Below are 20062 nucleotides of genomic sequence, written 5' to 3'. Positions count from 1 at the left end.
AACCAGCTATAGAAAAAATAACAACTCCCAGTCCCCCTGAAGAGGTACAATTATTTAAAGAGCATCTTTTCTTAAAACCCTGCAATGTGCAATTTCTCTGCTATTCTTCTGGAAATCTGCGAACAAATTGACAACTGTACGTTACCATTCTCCTTGTTTGTCAGTGGGGCGTTTCTCTATACTATCCAATCAGTGCTGACAGTATGCAGAGCGCTAACAAAAACTGGCCCAAAATATTTCTTGGGGAATGCAAGTTCTTACAAAAAAAATAAATCTATCTATCTATATAGTCGACAAGTCTAGGGTTAAGGTAGCAAACTGAATCTTTGCCCCAGGTGAAGGAACGTCTAGCTACAACTCTGTATATGCAGTATTTATACCACTGCAGATTAACCTTATATATGGAAACCTAGATCTCACAGACTCCACTACAAAATTGAATTAAAGGGGTTTCTGGAATTACTATGGTAATGTAATTGCTTACCTCATGTATATCTTCCCCATGCTTTTTTTTTTTTTTAATTTGGACTCTCCTGACCCATGTAAACCAATCCCTCTGGTTTGTTTCCATCCTGTATGTAGCACTTCCTGTTGCTGTATCCAGCCAAACCCATGATGCACTTCTTCTTCCTCTGCCACAGCTCTAGCTCCGCTCCTTACACCCAGCTGGTTTATAGCTCCTCCCACCAAGCTAGTTACATAGACACTCCCCTATCACCGCCCCTAACAACGTCCAGCTAGCTTTTAGCTCCTCCCACCCAGCTAATTACATAGACACTCCCCTATCACTGCCCCTAACAATGCCCAGCTAGTTTATAGCTCCTCCGACCCAGCTAGTTACATAGACACTCCCCTATCACTGCCCTAATGTCACGGCGGGGAGTGGGGGAAACCCCCCACCGTGCGGTGTCAAAGGTTAAAGGGGATCAGCCAGGCTAAAAAGGAGTAATAAGGGAGCAGGTCACCTCCTACAACATCCCTAATCCTCTACCTGACTCCTCACCGTATGAGCGGACCCCGATGGTAGGACGGATCATACTCTGGATACCTAATATCCTGAGTCGCCCTGGTAATCCCTCATATAGGAGCAGGGAAGAGACGACCTGTTCATCCCAGTAATGGAGGAACAGGAGTCTCTATCTAAGGCCAGGCTGCAAGGAGAGGGGAACACATACAGCATATGGAGATGGCAGGTAAGCGACACCCATAACACACTTACCTGCCACAGACACACTGACTGGAACCCTTGCACAAGTGCTGATGTCCACACCAACATAAAAGGACACAGCACACACCACAAACCACACAGGAACCCAGGACACCATAGCTGCAATAAAGTGAGACACCATAAGAACATCTATGACCACAAGGGTGGCCCTCACTGGAAAGATGGTAAAGCCAGGAGCGGTGAACCACCAGCACACACCAAGCCTGGAGGAACAATCTGCTACAGGCTTCCAGCAGAGACTAAATAGCCCAAGCAGCCACACCCACACAAACCCAGTGTTCACAAAACCCTAGGAAGGGAGTTAACCCTTCCAACACCAGACAGGGGAAGGAAGCCACTTAAAGGGGAAGTGCCCACACAAGCAAACAAAACCACACGTTACCACCGGCAACAGCATGCGTGGCAACCATGTCACGGCAATCACCCAGAAGGCCGAGACACTGCCACCGCATGCTCTCACAGCAACATGTTGCTGCGGGCAACAACAAGTGTGGCAACACTTGTTGTTGCCCTGTTCACCCTGTTCACACCATAGTCAGAGTAGTGGTAGGAACCCTTTGCCATGCTGAGTGACCGTGACGTGGTGCATGAAGGGCTCCGATATTTTCCTGACTGGAACATATTGGCGAAAGTCTCAGCTTTTTAATACCTGCATTTATGACTTCCCAGTATAGTCAGTAGCTTATTTGTTTGGTGCATTTTCTCTTGGTGTCTCATATGATGCTTTGCTACATTCCCTGTAGCTTGTCCTTGTGGTGCATGTGGACCGCGCCGACGTCCTCCATTGTATGCATATTTTGCTGGGGATAGTCGATAATTGCGGTCCACATGCGGCTGTGCTGCTCCCCCAATCTAGACACGCCACCGTGTCAGGGGCTGAGCAGCTCCTCCAAAATTGCCACTATTTTTTTGGTGTTTCTCTCAAGTGTGGCAACAGTGTCACAGCGTGCACCATAGGCCGTGACACCTAACAACACCCAGCTAGTTTATAGCTCCTCCCACCAAGCTAGTTACATAGACACTCCCCTATCACTGCCCCTAACAACGCCCAGCTAGTTTATAGCTCCTCCCACCCTAGTTACATAGACACTCCTCTAGCAATGCCCCGCCCATGTAAATAACATAGGAAATAGGAAAGAGCTACATGGACATGGTCATGTGACCACAGCACAGATAAGAGTAATAAAGGTAAAAGTCCTATATTACAAAATTACAGCTACCTCCATAAATGATTATTTTAAAGGATGCTGATGAAAACTGAAAAATCCTTTTAAGAGGTGTGCCTGTCAACATGTTTTCAGCCCCTCCCATCTGTGTGCCATAAGACGAGCTGTAAAGTTAGTTGCTTAGTTTTATCAATATAAAAAGAAAAAATAATTTTTAAAGTTGACAACCAAAAGAAGTATGAATGTCAGAGGTGAACCTAACGTTTTAAATGTAATTTAAACTGAGGCTTAACACCTACAAAGACTTTTTTATTAGTTTAGACAAATCTTTTTAAATGGCCTTTTTTATGTGTCAACTAGACTTAACTCCATATTGATGCATTATCGTTTTTATTAAAAATTCTTCAACACACCCTAATCTGTGTGTAATCACTTATAGATGTCTCTCCATCCTGGAAAAGAGATGCAATTATGTTTAAACTAGTCCTTCAGGATCAGAACGATGTCATCCTAACGAGAGACCTGGACATTGTTATACGCCAAAGAAAGGCAATTCATATTACATAGCTAAAAGCAAGTCTGATTTGCTAAGACAAATTGTTTGGGTGGTCTTGGGTAGGATTCAAAACAAGATTACGACCAAAGTGTCTTCTTTATAACGAACGCTCAACATTCCTCAAACATCCTAGAGCAATGGATTTATGAGGAGATTGCAATGAGCTGTTAACAAAGTTTTTTGTCAACAGTGTCCAGATCGTAAAGGGAAAAATTTTATTACACGAACATCAAAAGGGTGCACTGAATACTGAACTAAGAATAACTGTGTGTTAATAAAGTATCTAAAGAAACAATGAATTACTTAGTATAAAACTGTATCATCTAACCTTATAGTTTTTCTTTACTAAGTAGACTTCAAGACAAGTCATCCATCTGGTCTCCTATGGTCTATTGCAGGACATGACCACCAGGGTTGCCAACCAGAATTTTTCTTTTTCTGGACAACTTGTCCCAAAACCATGGACCATGGTGAAAAAACCATAATGAATGACAATAATTTTAAGTAATACATAGGAATAGTTCAATAGCTCAATATACTGATGATAATGTACCAGCATTTACTGTGAGCTGTAAAATGATGATAATTACTAATGAAATATTCTAATCAAGTGCTACCAGCCTTTAAACATAATTATTTTTTTACGGACACAGGTTGCTTATTTTTATAGACTGTCCATAAATTTCTAGCCAGTTGGCAACCCTGATGACCACAGAGGACCAGATTTTTGATGTAACAGCGGCTGCTGTGCGCCGCTGTTCCCCTGCTTACCACCGCGGTCCCTGCATCGTGTTCAGCGGTGATCTGCTGCTAGTGCTTCCCATTCACAGCTGCAGTCCTGGGCTCTGTCTGTGTAGGTACTATTGTTCTGGGATCCGCTCCACAGTTTCCTCTCAGCCCTGGCCACAGCATGCTTGCTGTTTGTTTCCTGCAGCACTTCCTTAAAAGCCAGCGCGCGTCACTTCCTGTGCTTTATGGGTTAGGTCATGTGACCTCACTGACCAATCCTAGCCCTCCTGCACATATATAAGTGGCTCAGCCCCCTTCCCAGATGCCTCAGTGTCAAGGTCCTTGTATCCTGCTAAGGTTCCTGATATCCGCTTGTGTTCCTGACTCGTACTTGTATTCCTGGAGTCTGCTACCTGTTTGATCTCTGCCTACTTGCCTTGACTCTCCTGTTGCTGACCCGGATTGCCTGACCTGTACCTGTGCCGCCTGCCCTAATCTATTGCCTTTCTGACTACGCCTATGCCTCATCCTTCGGTCCTGCACTGTTGCTCCTGGTTACGACTAAGCCTGCTGACAATGCCTGTCCTTCTGGTGCCTTTCTCAGGTACCTCCTGGTCCACCTGGACCAGCTGCCTCGTGTGCCTATCCTCCTCAAGAGGTAGCGACCTGGTGTTCCCCTCGGGAAAGTCTATCCCCACCATCAGGGGTACTGTGAAAATTGAGGGGTTCACTTAGACAACGCCCTTAGAGGAGGTAGGACACGTGGCACAGTGGGTTCACACCCGCTGGTTCATGACATTCAATATCACCAGTCTAACCCAGACTGGAATTCACTTGCATAAGACATGACTACATAGGAGCAGATATTCAATATCAACACTATAGCCCAGTATAGATTGGGATGCCTAGTAAGTAAATTGGGTTGTAATTGCTTAGGACATGAACATAATAGACTAGATATTCAATATCACCATTATACTGTAGACTAGGATGTACCTCCACAGAACATGAGCACATTAGACCAAACATTCAGTATTACTATTCTAGCTCAGATTGGGACGTAGATGAATAGGACACAAAAACCTTAGACCAGACGTTCAATATCTCCATTCTGGTCCAGATTAGTACAGATGTAGTCGAGCTAAACTTGACTCGGATAACACATGTCACAGTGTTATCTTGGTTATCTCGTGACAAAAGCCATTGAAATCCATTGAAAAATGTGTTATCTTTTTCTTGCCATTCTTTACTTAACGCGTTAACCATCAAGTTTAGCTCGACTGCATCTGCATGTACCTGCATAGGATATAAGCACATTAGACCAGACCTTTAACTTGGAGCCTTAAGGTGTCCTCTTTTTGATTTTGTCTGTTCAGTTTTTGGAATGAAGGTCAAAAAAATGCTGTGAACTTTGTCTCACCCATTACAAAGCAGCTTTTGTCTATGTGACGTTACAAAGTCTGTTTACTCTGGACAACAAAAACACAACGGACTGGACCGCGTCTATGATACACATAAACATAGGGTGGGGTTGTCATGTGAAAGAGGGGTCAATTAAGGACGGATATGAGGTGCTGATCATCTGGAGGACAGGAGTAGGTGGAATAGAAACACAGGCAGACATTATTTATATTGCACCAGGCAGGCCAAGAGAGAGTTGACCAGACTTGTCAACACACAGTCGCCATGGCACAACACAAGAAAACGAACTGCACATGTAATTGCTAAATGTCTTCCATTTAAAGGAGAGGAGGTTTCTTCTTGTGATCCCCCAAGAAAATGCAGTGGTTTCTGAGTTTATATTATTTGCTGCTGCTGACATGGAACATGAGGTCTTGATAGTTTTTGAAAGGTGATCGTCTACATATAATATAACTTTAACATAGAAATTGAAAACACCAAGAAGGAAAAGTCACGGAGTTATGGAAATCACAAGATGGATAGACATGGTAATGATATACAAATGATAGAAAATGGAAACTAAATATTAAGAACATCTGCCATTTGCAGAAATACATTTACGTGCCTAGGCATGCTATCCATGAGCATCAATGGTTGTCTGAGGAATGTTCTGCCACACTAAATGCACTTGGTCAAGCTTGATTTGAGACAAGTCCAGAGACGCTAAAGGCTATAGTAGCACAAGCATCATGCGGCTTGGTGTTGTACTGTTGAAGAACGGCTACTGGGACCATACTACTGGTTCAGATTGGCGCTACATGTTGGAAAATGTGACCTTAGCTACTTCTTAACTTGAACTACCTTACCGCTTGTCCTTCTTGGGTTCAACCCCCTTCACCACTATCAATTATCCACGGTGCTCTGATAAGTGTTGCAGCTTCTCCCTATCCTAGGCCACACTGACAAGACAGCCACAGCTAAGGCTACTATCACACTAGCGTTAATATAAAAAAGAAAAAAAGCTTCATTTATTGTCAATGGGGACAAAATGTAACTGAACAGAACGGAATGCTCCAAAATGGATTCCTTTCCATTTGGTTGCATTCTCATACCGGAGAGCAAACCGCAGCATGCTGCAGTTTGCTTTCCGTCATGGGATGCGGAGCAAGACGGATCCGTCATGACCCACAATGCAAGTCCCCCATTGACTTTCAATGGAGTTCATGACTGATCCGTCTTGGCTATGTTAAAGATAATACAACCGGATCCATTCATAACGGATGCAGACGGTTGTATTATCAGTAACGGAAACGTTTTTGCTGAACCCTGCCGGATCCATCAAAAATGCTAGTGTGAAAGTAGCCTAAGTGTGCATTTGAAGAAGCCCATGAATAGAGCAGGTGGCCTCAGCTCAGGTTGGCCCTCTTCTTCTTGGCTATGCTCAATATCAACATGATCAGGGTAGCAAATACTGTACTTTGAAGACCAAAGTTAGCACGAGCCTGAATATGTTATTGACGCCCAGACCTCCCATGGTTTCAGTGAACTGGACTTAGATCACCACAGGATCCTAGGTTGATCTAAGTCTGGTTCAGTGGAACGTTGGGAGGTCCAGGTGTTGTGATCCGTTAGTCATGTGAAATTGACATATGGGCAGGAGCTGTTTTTAGATGACATACAATAATTTTTATATTAACCTAAACATGACACCTACATTCAGATCAGTTTTTGGTATTAAAATGCACCAAAGGAACTTCTGTTCTGTCAATGGAGAGGAGACAACTTCCATAAGGTTGACATGAGTGATCCTTGTATCCATTGGAGGGGAAGGATGCAGCTGGGAGATCAGGCAACAACATTATGTCTGCCATAGACATGATCATCGAGTCATTTTTGTGCTTTTTCCAATTTCATTTTGTCACCATTTATGATTTTAGCTTTGCTTGGCCAAGGTGTTTATATTTTTTTCTTTTTGATACCTAACACAGATATGGGCTGGTTGGATTTGCAATGAGATCCGTTGCCATTCAAAGTAGGGGCAAATCAGTAAAAAATGACAGAAATTGACGATGATGGAAGCTATTTCTCAAATATTTTCCACCGTAATAAAAAAAAGGAAAAGTTTGAACTTCAAAAAAAACAACTTCAGCTGAAAGCACTTTTGCCGAATGGAAACGATTACCCTCATTGCTGCTCTCATCTGATAAATATCTGATATGATGAGAAGTGGTTTTGTTACCAGAAGAAAAAGAGTCAAATGATTTGAATTTGTTACATAAAATGGCAAAAGATTGTCAAGAGTTTTGTTCACTTTGACAGATGTGTATTGGCCACATCATTCATTTAATATTAGAGATGACACCCATTGCTATCAACAAAAATACAGCATAAAAAATGACCTCCTTTTAATTCTCAATTGCAATTTTCAAGATGGTGGCTTCAAGCAATAGAGCAGCAAGTGGTAATCTAATATATTGTTTTAGGCTACTTTCACACTAGCGTTTTTACTGGATCCGGCACAGTTCAACAAAAGCTCTTCCGCTACTGATAATACAACCATCTGCATCAGTTATGAACGGATCAGTTTGTATTATCTTTAACATTGCCAAGACGGATCCGTCATGAACTCCATTAAAAGTCAATGGGGGACGCATCCGTTTTCTATTGTGTCCGATTGTGTCAGAGAAAACGGACCCGTCCCCATTGACTTGCATTGTGGGTCATGACGGATTCGTTTTGCTCCGGATCCCAGGACGGAAAAGCAAACCGCAGCATGCTTGCTCTCTGCTATGAGAAGACGTTTTGTCCCTATTGACAATGGATGGGGACAAAATGGAAGCGCTTTTTTTATGACGGATCTCAATACCGGAAAATATTAACGCTAGTGTGAAAGTAGCCTTAGCGATGTGATTAATCCAACATTAAACATTGTACAGATATTTGGTGATTCCTCACTTTTGGCTCAGCCTCTATACATGGCTAGTGTTCAAAAACAGGGGTAAGCACTATGGGGGTCATTTATTAAACAGAAATACGCCTATGTTAGGCATATTTCTGGCCCCGATTGTGGCCCAAAAGTCTGAAAATTTTCCCCACTCGTGCCATGTCTAAAAAAGTGGATGGGGAAGGGGACAGGCTGGCAGGCCGGTCTTATTTACCATTTTCTACGCTTTATTAAGACCGGTGTCTAAAATGCTGGTCTTAATAAATGTGCCCCATGACCTTTCAGCTCTAATGCATGGTGCAGGTACTGACCAGATGTCTACATTAAGTGAAATGTCCCAAACCACTAGGATTTCTGCTTTCCCTTAAAGGGTCATTACCATCCCAGATATTTAAATGTCCAATATACGCATATGGCTCCCAACTCTTTTGAGAAAGGGCCCTCATCTCATGGCTGCTGTGACTGGAGAGGTGGTTGCACATATGTTGCTCGCTCCATTCACTTCTGTGGGTGTTTCAAAAACAGCTGAGTATGCTTATGTGGCTACCACTCCAGTCAGAAATCTGGGCATGTGAAAGAACACCGTTCTTGAGATAGGTGCGGGTTCCAGAGATAGTTGTGGTTCCCACATATATTGGACATTTATGATATATCCTGTGGTAATACCACAAATGTCCGACATGGGAATGCCGCTTTAGGTCCTCGTGCATACTACCATATGGTGGCTCTGACCCAGTTTTCACTATCCTACCGTTTTCTGTATGCCCATGTCACCTCATATACTTGTATGGAAGTTTTTTGGGTACACTACATATGCCACAATGAAAAACAGCATGCTGTACCAAATAAAGGTATAGAGGACCGGTTTTGAAATACTTTGGAACTCATACAGTATCAGTACCACATGCCATACACAATGTGACATAACGTGCTGGGAATGTGTGTAAGTGTGTAAAGCGTGTGCACTAAGGGTGTGGTGTGGGGGGCATTATTGGACATTAATAGGGGACATTATTATTGTCACTATGAGGTCATATAAACAAGGGGCACTATGGAGCCATGATATAGACTGGGGGCACTATGGGGGCTATTATAGATACTGGAGGCACTAAAGGGGCCATTATATGTCCAGGGAGCACTACAGAAAGGCATTGTATACACTGAGGGCACTGCAGGAGCTGGGATTTAAAAAAGAAACCTATGAAATTCATCAGTTTTTAATGGCTGTTTTTTAACAGTCAAAAATGAATGCGTTAAAAACCGACACACGACCAGAAAATGGATGCACACACCAATCCAAAAAGACCATGAAATGTCGTGTGAATGCAACCAAATCCAAGTAATACACTTATACACTGTCACCTACTATTTGCTTGGATTGGATACATGTAAAACCTAATGACATGAATGGGTCAAGCAAGTCACTTAAGACTTTTTCTTATAAGGAGAAAAAAGGGGGAAAAAAAAGCCTTGTAGCCAGATTTGAAAAAAGTTGATGCTGAAAATATAAAGCGTCAAATCCGCCATATGGCGAGGAATGAGCTCACCGCAAACTCCCGGTTAGAAGTCGTGCCGTCTGGCTTTCAAGAGGAAATTATTTTCCTATGTTGAAAAGGTATCGCATTCCATCTCTCTGTGATGGAAACAGATCTGATTCATACAGGGAAATTTACCTTTCAGATGCAGTCAGAGGAAATTAAATGTTTGGTTGTAGCGGTAACATTTAGAGATTTTCAATGAAGTAAAAAACACGGTGAGATTAAATGACATAACAGAGGCAGAAGTTATCTCAAGAGTCAAGACGCCGCTTTCTGATCTGAATGAGAGATTGCTTTAGAATAAAGGCTGTAGAAATATCTACAAAAAACACTTTCTTTGGTGGCCGGTGATGTCAACAGAAGCAAGGTTAATATCTACCCGAGTTCTTCTTAAAGTCCCTGGACAATCTTCAATGTACTAGCTGATACTGGAAAAGGTCTACAAGCACCTCTTCAGAATAAACCATGGAGGGTCACTGCATGCCTAAATTGTGGACAACGAGGGCAACCATAGAGAATGGGGGTCAGATGGCAATGATCAAAATGGGCCCACCTCCACAGCTCCATACCATAACAGGAGGACCTGACATTCATTCAACTTTTTTCTTGTTTGATCAGGCCCTTTTACATTCTTGGGTATGAACATTCATCCGAATGCTAGTTCCCAATAATTAGTCGATGTAAAGCTCCTAACGATCTCTAGACAAACGGGCAAAAGGATCATCCGTAGAGTGATCACATTTTTCCAGCAGCACCTAAAATTGTGATTTGTTGGTAGCACAGGGATGTCCCACCAACAATATTCAATGTGAATAGGGGCTAAATCACCGTAATAACAATCGTTTGTCCCTGTTTCACTTTGCATCGGGCTGTGCGAAAGGAACTTATAACGAGCACTTGTATATCCTCAATCTCTGCTCGATGTTGATCCATCTTTGGCCCATGTGAGAATACCCTAAGTCTGCAGTGCAGATGAAGCTTATCTGAGTTGGTGCCACATGCTGGATTCGATGAGGGTTTAAGTTCTGGGTCCCACATGGATACTGAGAATAATTAGCACTAACTCCCTTTCTAAGCTTTACCTGCAGTGAACAGCCAGGGTGCCGCTGTGCAGAGAAAAAAGTGAAGGGAACACAGCACTACACCAGTGCGCCGTCTTCTGTATTCTGTGGATTGGTGAAGGTCCTAGAGGTCTAACCCCACCAATCCCAAATTGATGGCATATTGTAGTGATACTCCATCATTTGATAAAGTGGGAAAATTCCTTTACACCACCCATGATAGACCCTATATGGGTGAAAGTATGATCTCAACGGTAACCAAATGAGCAACCAACTAAGTCCAACCTAATCCCATGAAATAAAGAAGAAGGAAACTTCCAATCTCCACATTATCCCATTACTGCATAACTGGTTAACTCTTCTCTTACAATGCTTCTTAGAATTTTTAGGCTTGTAACAACAACCTCTGACAGCAACTTTTTGACTGCCTGCCCAAGCAATTGACCATAGATTCAAGATCATCATGTGCCATCTTTGGTGGTCTCTCATAAGAACACCAAGTATAGCTCCCTCAAGACGCTACCCATTCTACTAATCCACCATGAAATGAAGCAGTGTCATCTATATCGTAAGAATGAAGACTTCTGCGCTAAACATGAGACCATGTGCTAAAACATGAGAACTCTCAGAGGATATATGGATTCATGAAGAATGAACTTAGATGTCAAAACTCCTATGACTTGACTTCCCCTTTTAATGGAATGCAGAAGAGTGACAAACCTGTCATCCAACCTGACCCAGAGGTCATTAAACTGCCGCCTGCGCTGGTCTCTGTGGTGTTTCCGGTGCCAGTTGTTTTGTTTCCCAAATTCTTCTAATTGACTAATACTGTCTGGTAGAAGGAGATGAGGAGGCAGCATTTCATCATCATGCTCTTCAGGAAAAGATGACGTGGATGGCATATGGTCAAAATACTTCATTGAAGGTGCATCTGTCCCATGGTCTTCAGCTTGGCTGGCCTCTAGTTTTATGCTGAAAATTGGAATAAAACTTTTTAATATATGATAAATACCAGTACTTTTCATAAGACATTATTATTAACATGAGAAGCAGCTAAGTGAAGGTCAGTTACATTAATTATTTGTTGCATTTGGTTATATTCAATACCTTTTTTCCCAGAAACAGTGCCACTCTTTTCTACAGGCTATGTCTGGTATTGCAGGTCAGCCCCATTCACTAGAGCGTTTAGTTATCTTCCAATGTGTACACACCTAGTGATTATGGTTTCTTCATCTACACCATTATCCTTATTTAAAGGATGGGTTTGATAGGTTTGTGCTCCATTAAAGGGGTTATGCCATGATTGATGTAAAAAATTAAAATCGGACCTCATGTTGTGCAAAGCTAGAACCAGCCCTGTACTGGCAAACTGATTGGCATGGGGCAGACATAGCAGTAGCAAGTGTCAGGCAAGAATTATAGAGTACTTTACTTACCCCCTACAGCATGCTTCTTTTGGGGCAGAATTAAAGGGGTTATCCCATGAAAAATATTCGACGATTTTCAAATCAGCACCTGGATCTGAATACTTTGTAATCGTATGTAATTAAAAAGTTAGCATAGCCACTGATTTATTCAATAAAATGTATATACTGTATAGCGCCACCTGCCGTTTGTTTTTTTCCTATTTCTTTGACCTGCTCACTGAGATGGCCGCACATGCTCAGTTTCATCCTTCAACTGCCTCCTGAGCTGTGATAGGCAGAGCATGGACACGCCCCCTGAGCTGCAGCAGAAAAGACACTCCCCTTGAGCTGTCAGCTTGGTATAAATCTAGCAGAGCAATGAATGGGGAGATCTCTGGACCCATGTGAGGTACAGGGCTGGTTCTATCTTTGTTAGAAGGAGATTGCCATGAACTACATGATGTCCGATTTAAATTTTTAAGGTTTCCCCAGTAGTGTAAAGTGTTCTACTAGACCGATGGTGTAATTTTTAAGTCTGGGACTTTGAAATGGCTCCATACAACCATGACTTCTTTGTAGATAAACCATGCGTGATGCTAGGTGTGCTGCACAACCGCTATGCGTCCTGCATACCGTCGTCTACCAGGCGAAAAGGATCAAAAGCCTGTCTATAATGCAGGACTTGTTCTTACACAGCAAGTGATGTCAGTACAATAACACATCATTGTGAGCGGTCTAATGCACATTACTGAGAGCAAAAATGAAAATCTAAGTAGAGTTATTATGACATATGTCTGTATTGAAACACTTCATCTTGCTGTATTTATGTGCCACAACCTCAGACATTCTGGCCACTTACAACCATAAAAACCCAAAACAGGTTTACAAAGCCTCAGAGTCGTAGCTCACATTCTGCACCCCTTTAATTCCAGGTCTTAATGTAAACCTGCTGTGGTTCTCTTTAAATGTTAAATACGTCATTCCACTTTTCAAGCAGTTCTTTTACAAATTGTGAGATTGAGGTGTTAACACCCATGGCTAGAGCTGGTGACGGAAGTAGCATTATTGATTTAAAATGGATGTAAATACCATTCAGAGTCTTGCAAGTGAAAAAGACATTTGATTTTGATCTTAGTAACCGTTTTTGCTTCAGTAATTCATTGATGATCAATCAAAATTTAAGTACAGTAAATTTACCTTTTGCAGAGCTTTTATCAGGAGTAGTAGAAGTATGAAGTCTTAATGTTCCAGGTTCTGCTCCTGCAAGTGGCCAGTAGGCTTAGCTCCACTGTGATGTGCCTTGAGCTGCCCATCCCCTCTGCTCCAAGTGGCAGCTATTGCATCCAACCAGGAGACCACTGTGGCTGTCAATCAGAGCAGAGGGGCGGGACTGTGAAGCAGCTCAGTGCAGAGAGCCCTGGGCACTTGCAGGAGCAGAATATGTCAAAATAAAACTTCATATTCACATTGCTCCTGACAATAAAAGCACTGGTATTTTTGTCCCTCTCTTCCTGGCACCCACCTAGTTCTATCTGCAGGTACACATGATCAAAACTGTTGACAGACTCTCTTTAAAACAGTTGAAACCTTTTACAATCCTGGATCACAGATTGCCCAATGAGCTGATCATAGAGTGTCCTGCTACCTGGTACTAATAGGCTGTAGCACCACCACAGGAAAACAAAGCATTCAAAAGTTGTCCCTGGCAGCAGTAGACTGTCTGTGTAATGCACTGATGTGGTGGGTTCTTCATAGTGAGAGACGTTCTTTGCATCCACTATCTGCTCTGGTTAATATATGAGGTATGAGGGACCTGAACAGCGGACCCCCTCCCAAAGATAAGCAGTTTTTTCCTGATAGTTAGATGTCATACATGGACAGAATAAAGTAAGTTTACCTTGGTGGGTTCCTGCTCATACAGTGAAGTCCCAAGCATGGGACCCCCCTCTATGATGTCCATATGCCATATTTGTGGCTGTTACATGAATCCACTCCTTTAACTATTGCAAACTATTACCCATTGAGACTCTGATTTCTGCCTTTTGCTTACTGCTTAAAAGGTTGCAAGATGCAATGGTGGCCATTTACCTAGACAGCCAGCCTTTGTAAAAACAGCTGGAGAAAGATACAACCAATTTATTAAAAGCTGCATGCCTCTTAATAAATGTGTTGCATCTTTTGTTGCCCGTGCACCAGAAATTAAGTCTTCTCCAGCCAGGAGTTGGAGTAAATTTCTAGTGCAGTGTTGGACTGGGGTTCTTTGAGCTCTCCAGAAGAAATTATTCTCGGGTCCCAAACACATGAATAAGGTGCTATAGGTTCCGAACCAAAGAAATAGGCCCTAGTGGCAAGTGAGTTGCTCAAAATGCAGATCCAAATGTTTTTTTTCATCCTGGACCTTAAGGGCCCGCTATTGTATCATAGCCTAGGAGTATCTTCTGGTTCTCTGGTGGGCCAGTCCAACCTTGTTCTGGCGTAATGGGCCCCAGTTTTCTGGGGCACGTGTTAAATGGGTAGGGCTGTATATATGTTAAATGATTAGTTCCCACCCGTGGCCTACCTCCTCCCACACGCAACCTGCCCGCTTTTTTTGGAAAAGTGTCAATGATGTGGTAAAAAGCCAAAAAGTTATACATTTTATTGCCACTTTTGTACACCAGAAAACTGGCGTAGAGTAAAATGACCTCCATTGTAATTAATGCATAATACATTAGTACTTGTATCATTATTTATATCCACCTCTTATATTTATATCCACATCTTCTTATAAACTAGTTCAGTAATAGCTTTCGGCTGTGTTTGGGGAAAAGATGAAATAAACATTTTTCAAAAACACTTTCTAAATTTGGAGCACGGCAGATGTCGAAAATATGCGAGACAGATTCCAATCAAATCAAAGAAACAAAGGCCTTTTAAATGGCGTGTGGTAAACAACCATATGAAACGTCCGGTAGTGGTACAGTCTATGGAACTCCCATTCAAGAAAGTAGTTTAAGTTTCCAACACGAGCACGGGGCACAGCGCACACGATAGAGGAATTTAAATGGTAACAATTACCACCTAGTCATGCTTGGTAGACAATGTTCACATAAACGTAATGCTCGGCTTAGACAGTTCCCTCTTCACACATACATAAATAGTTTGAGAACCGAGATGAGTGAAACACCTATTTACATTAGAGACTGAACAAGACCAGGGTAAGACAGTAAAATTGACTTCATGAATGACATCAATTTGCAAAAATGTTCCTTCGTGACAACTTAGTGCTTGAGTTTGAAAACTTTAGCTACGGGTATTTATGTCAATGGACAGCCTGTCTGGCATAGTGTACTTAGAAGATGAGATTTTATCAGACCTGTGGCTAGTACACATTATGGAATTTCTATCAGCCCTGGGTATAAAGTCTTTGAAAGAATACAAATGTAGTCAATTAAAAAAAGCAAATCAAGCATAAAAAAATTAATTGACTTTTAGAGGGATGAAGACACGTTTTCAGACTATTCTACCATAAGCTGTAGGCCATTGCCAGCTTCACCGTGCCCTACTGTAAGTCTATCTGGGTTTAAGGTGACTGTACACAGAAAAGTAAAGTAGGACAAAACTACCGATTCAGCAGGATTGGTCAACTATCTTATATATCTATGGGTTGTGCCGATTCGACATCATACTAGTGAAGCTTCATGTTGATTTTGACTCCCAATCCTTTTGTTCTCCAGGGAGGTATGGTGCCACCAGAGGTCTTTATAAGTGGCTTAGGTCTTTTTCACATCTGTGCTAAAACAGATCCAGCAAGCTGTTCTGGCCAGGAAATCCATGAATACTGGACGCTACTGTGCGCTGCCTAGATACCATTCACTATAATTGGGACTGGTTGAGATTCTGCTGCTACTCAGCAAATATGCCAAGAAGCGGATGGACAAAAACTGCTGTGAGCAGCCGGGTGGCGGCTGGTTCTCTGCCAGTCCCCAATATAGTGAATGGGGCCGGACAGTATCTAGGCAGAGCATAGTAGCGCCCGGTATTTACGGATTCCAGCAGGCTGTTCCCGGCCAGAACAACCAGCTGGATCTGCATAACGCAATTATGAAGCAACCCTTACTCCCCTCACTCTGTTGAGAACACATTCTCACAAGTCCAGCTTGCATGTGTATGAGGCAGTGGGGACGAATAAGTGTTGTCACATAGCTATTGAAGATATATGGCCAACTTCATTACATGGTTGAATTTTAAGGTAACATTCTATTAATCAAGTCAGTCAAGCATCTATTAAAAAGTTCCAAGATCATTATAACATGGGATTCCTGAATCACCCTAAATTTTCAAAGTCCAAAAAGCAAAGATCAAGCATGAGTACTGAACCAACTATAACTCAGACAATTGGTTTGTCGTCATTTGAAAACATCAATAAAACTCCTTCAAAGTGGTTGGAGAAGACCTTTGAAGGACCCATACAGCATTTGGACTAAGGAGTAGTGACTCCTAGTGTGTCGGCTGTTTTTATAAGTCGAAAAATGTATCATGGAGGTACATTCTATGGTTCAGTCATCATAATCCAAGCCAGGTATTTCTTTAGTTTCTTCTTATTAAAGGAGTCTTGAACTTGGATACGGATTAGGGCTGTACTGGCCAAAAGATCATTACATAAGGTCCATACAGGAACACAATGGGGAAGTTCTGACATTGCATTATATAAATAATCCTAATTGAAGATGTGCTTTGTCTTGTGTGTAGTGAAATGGGTCATATCGATATCTTAATAAGATCACAGAAAGTTTGAGGAGTAGGGATGAGCAAACCCGTGGAAGTTCGGGTTCGCCCGTTCGGCCGAACTTCAGGTCAAAGTTCGGGTTCGGGACCCGAACTTAACCCCGAACCCATACCCCATTAAAGTCAATGGGGACTCGAACTTCACTTTATTATTTTCTGTTGTAACATGGTTATAACGGAAAATAATAGGATTCTTAAGATATGTAGTGAGCACAATGACGTCATCACAGGTCCTCTTGCAGGTCATGAAGAAAGAAGAGGATAGCGGCTGTGCAATCAAATGGATGAGGTGAGTTTTTTTATTATTTTTAACCCCTCAATGGCCATTTTATTTAGCATTCTGTCTTAAGAAGTTCTCTCAACCCTATTGAGGAGTACTTGATAATGTTATTCTAATAAAGTACAACTAGTAATGGGATTCTCTCTTATTCAGAAGAAAGAAAACCATCTAAGTCCACCAACTCAACGTTGGGGAATTTAGCCAAGCCAGAGTGTACACCAAAAGGAAGAGATAGACAGCTGTTTCAGGGTGGCTGTCTGTCAAGAAAAAACAGTGACCTCCAAGAATAATGGGGATAGAAACCAAAATGGAAACTACAACTGTTTACTTCTAAAGATTTAGCCATAAAGATACATCTGCAACACAAAAGAACAGCCAATTAGCTATAGACATTACACTATACCAAAGTATGCTTGAAGGAAATCTCTCCCCAGTCTCTGTTATGCCACGCATAATGCCTTGTGTAGGGCTACCTCAGCTGAATGTAATGAATGATACCTTTCATTGCTTCATTCTGGAGAAAAAAAGTTTGATATACCACTATACTGTATATGGTGCACGTGAAATGAGATATGTTGATGTGAAGACTCAAGAGTTTCAAGCTTAATGTCTTGTGTTGGAACCAAAAATCTGGAAATCCACCATAAAGTCCAGCCATGCATATGAAGAAGTGACCCATAAATGGTCTTTAGAGGTAAAGTAAAATGAAAGTGAGTAAAATATAAATCCAATGATTTCAGGGCAGCTGTAGCCCACACATCTCTTTGGCTGTGTAAACAAGCATGTTTGGAAAATCTTATTACTAAATACCGATGGTGCTGATTTGTGGAACTAAAAAGCTTCAGCCTGAGCAGAGCCTCCTGGGCAGCACAGCTGGCAATCATTGTTATGCTTTGTAAAACTGTCTTGCTAAAAAGAGTGGATCATAGCACAGAAGAATGCTGATTGACAACTGAACCCTAAGAGGTCCTACAGAGATCAGGAACGAGTTTAAAGCCCACTTACATTATCCACGGTATAATACATACACGCAATATTATATCCTTCCTTGTTGCTAGGAGTTATCTAAATAAGGCTAATTTCAACTGCAATATTAACGAACGGCTATAGCTCTAGCTTACATCTCCTGATGTAAATATAGTCGAATAGCCTTGACAGTTGGTATATGACATTCTCTGGTCTCATGGGACTTATATTTTTTGTGAGAAACTTTGATTGGCAACCTGAATGGCCTTTGTTGGGGTACTATTTCTTCTTTTGGAGGGCGCCGAGTATGCATGAGGAGTATTGTAAGCCATTCAGCTTTCCTCTGGGTTTCTGGGAGAATTATATGAAAATTAGCACATCTTACATCTGCTGGCATCAGATAGGCTTAGGAAAGCTAATTTGAATATCTTCCCCAGTAACCCAGAGGGACATTGCCTGGCCTACAATACTCTGCACAAGTACGCTACACATACTAGGCTCTTTACATAATGAGAAAGAGCACCTCCCAGACAATGCATATGTATTGCTGAGAAACCCAGAGTTGTATACTAGTCTTTCTCTCACACAAAAATTTTGGGGGACTAAATCCCGATTCACTCATCCTTAATATCAAGTTTTTCCTCATCTTTGGTCCAAGTTCTACTAATTAGTGGAGTGCAGGACAGTAAAAACTACCTGCAGATATGAGTTAATCCATGGTATCCATTGTACATAACACCTATATATTGCAAAGAGAACATAATCACACGCTGTAGGCCCATATTTGTGGGTGAAGCTCACGATCTAAGGTCAATGTCATAGGATGTCTATTGACCTTAGCATGTCTTTGGCATGTGGGTCAAAAGCTTGAGTTAGTTGAAAACCCTGAGAAACACAGTTCCATGGAAATTTGGCCAGGTTGGATCCAAAATTATGTTCACCCTTGGCCACAGTGCTGCAAGTGCTAACAACTGATTTCAACTTTTTTTGAAATGTGGGTCGAAAGCTTGAGTTGGGCGGAAACTCACAGAAAAAAAAAATCTGTGGAGATTTGGCCAAATTGGATGCAAACCCATGGACACCCATGACCACAGTGCTGTAAATGCTACCCAATGATCCTCCAATGATATATGTCCGGACCAGACTGCACTTTTTGTTGACAGACTGCATACTGTTGATGGTTGTACAAATAAATTCCCTTGCTTGTGAGACATTGGACAAAATAGATAGCGAGACAGCTCTGTGGCCATTCATTCACTTTTATCCCATTGTGCCAACTTCTGCACTGAAGGAGCTTTTGTGTGCCTCAGAAGCGGCATTTACGAAACTCGACAAATCTATATATCCTGTTGAACTTTTTCCCTCTGGAAACATGTGCAGAGTAAAATAAATAAGAGATTTAATCTGACGGCATAGATTGTATTCTTTTCAGGGGACCTGCTGTGCAAATTGGTTCCCCCAAAGTTTGCTACTCTTGGAGCCACTTTGTAAAGTAAATGTGTTTGTTTTTCGTCTTTCTGTTTCGTGATATGCCAAGATACAGTAGGTTCTGTTGAACACTTAGATGACCATTTTAATCATTGTCGGAAAAAGATCTCTGCATTAGGCTACCATGCCCTAACATTAAGGCCGAGCCAACGTAGAACATGTAGATGAGAAACATTTTCTTTCATAGCAGAAGTGATTCCAGATGTCAAAAAATTAAATAAAGAAGAATGAGAAATATCAAGTATATTTAACATGGTTGCACATGGCTAAAACCTGTGTATAACTATAGGCCAAGGTTCCCCAACCTGTGATTGTCCAGCTGTACAGTTTCCATCATGGTTGAGAAACCGCCGGTTCAGGCAAACCGATATCTATCATTTGCTGAAAGCCTATAGGGGTGGTCAGGTAGGTCTACAGAAGAAAATTTCAAAAATGAAGTTTATACAGAAGTGCCACTAGCAATGGAGGTAGAGTTGAGGATGAGGCTTTCAGCAACTGTCCAATAGATAAGGAGGATTATATATATATCAGA

The 20062-nt window shown here is 41.9% G+C and overlaps 1 protein-coding gene across 1 annotated transcript in view; it reads right to left on the bottom strand.

The window, feature by feature from the left end:
- The window catches only part of TRABD2B (TraB domain containing 2B), a 258490-nt gene that overhangs the window by 13389 nt on the left and 225039 nt on the right, over positions 1-20062 (bottom strand). The window contains exon 6 of the mRNA XM_040407881.1: positions 11344-11595. Coding sequence (XP_040263815.1) covers positions 11344-11595 — 252 coding nt within the window. The remainder of the gene's footprint in view (positions 1-11343; positions 11596-20062) is intronic.

This window comes from Bufo bufo, chromosome 9, assembly GCF_905171765.1.
Source record: "Bufo bufo chromosome 9, aBufBuf1.1, whole genome shotgun sequence".
Classification (NCBI taxonomy): Eukaryota; Metazoa; Chordata; class Amphibia; order Anura; family Bufonidae; genus Bufo; species Bufo bufo.
This window is presented reverse-complemented; position numbering and strand designations above follow the sequence as displayed.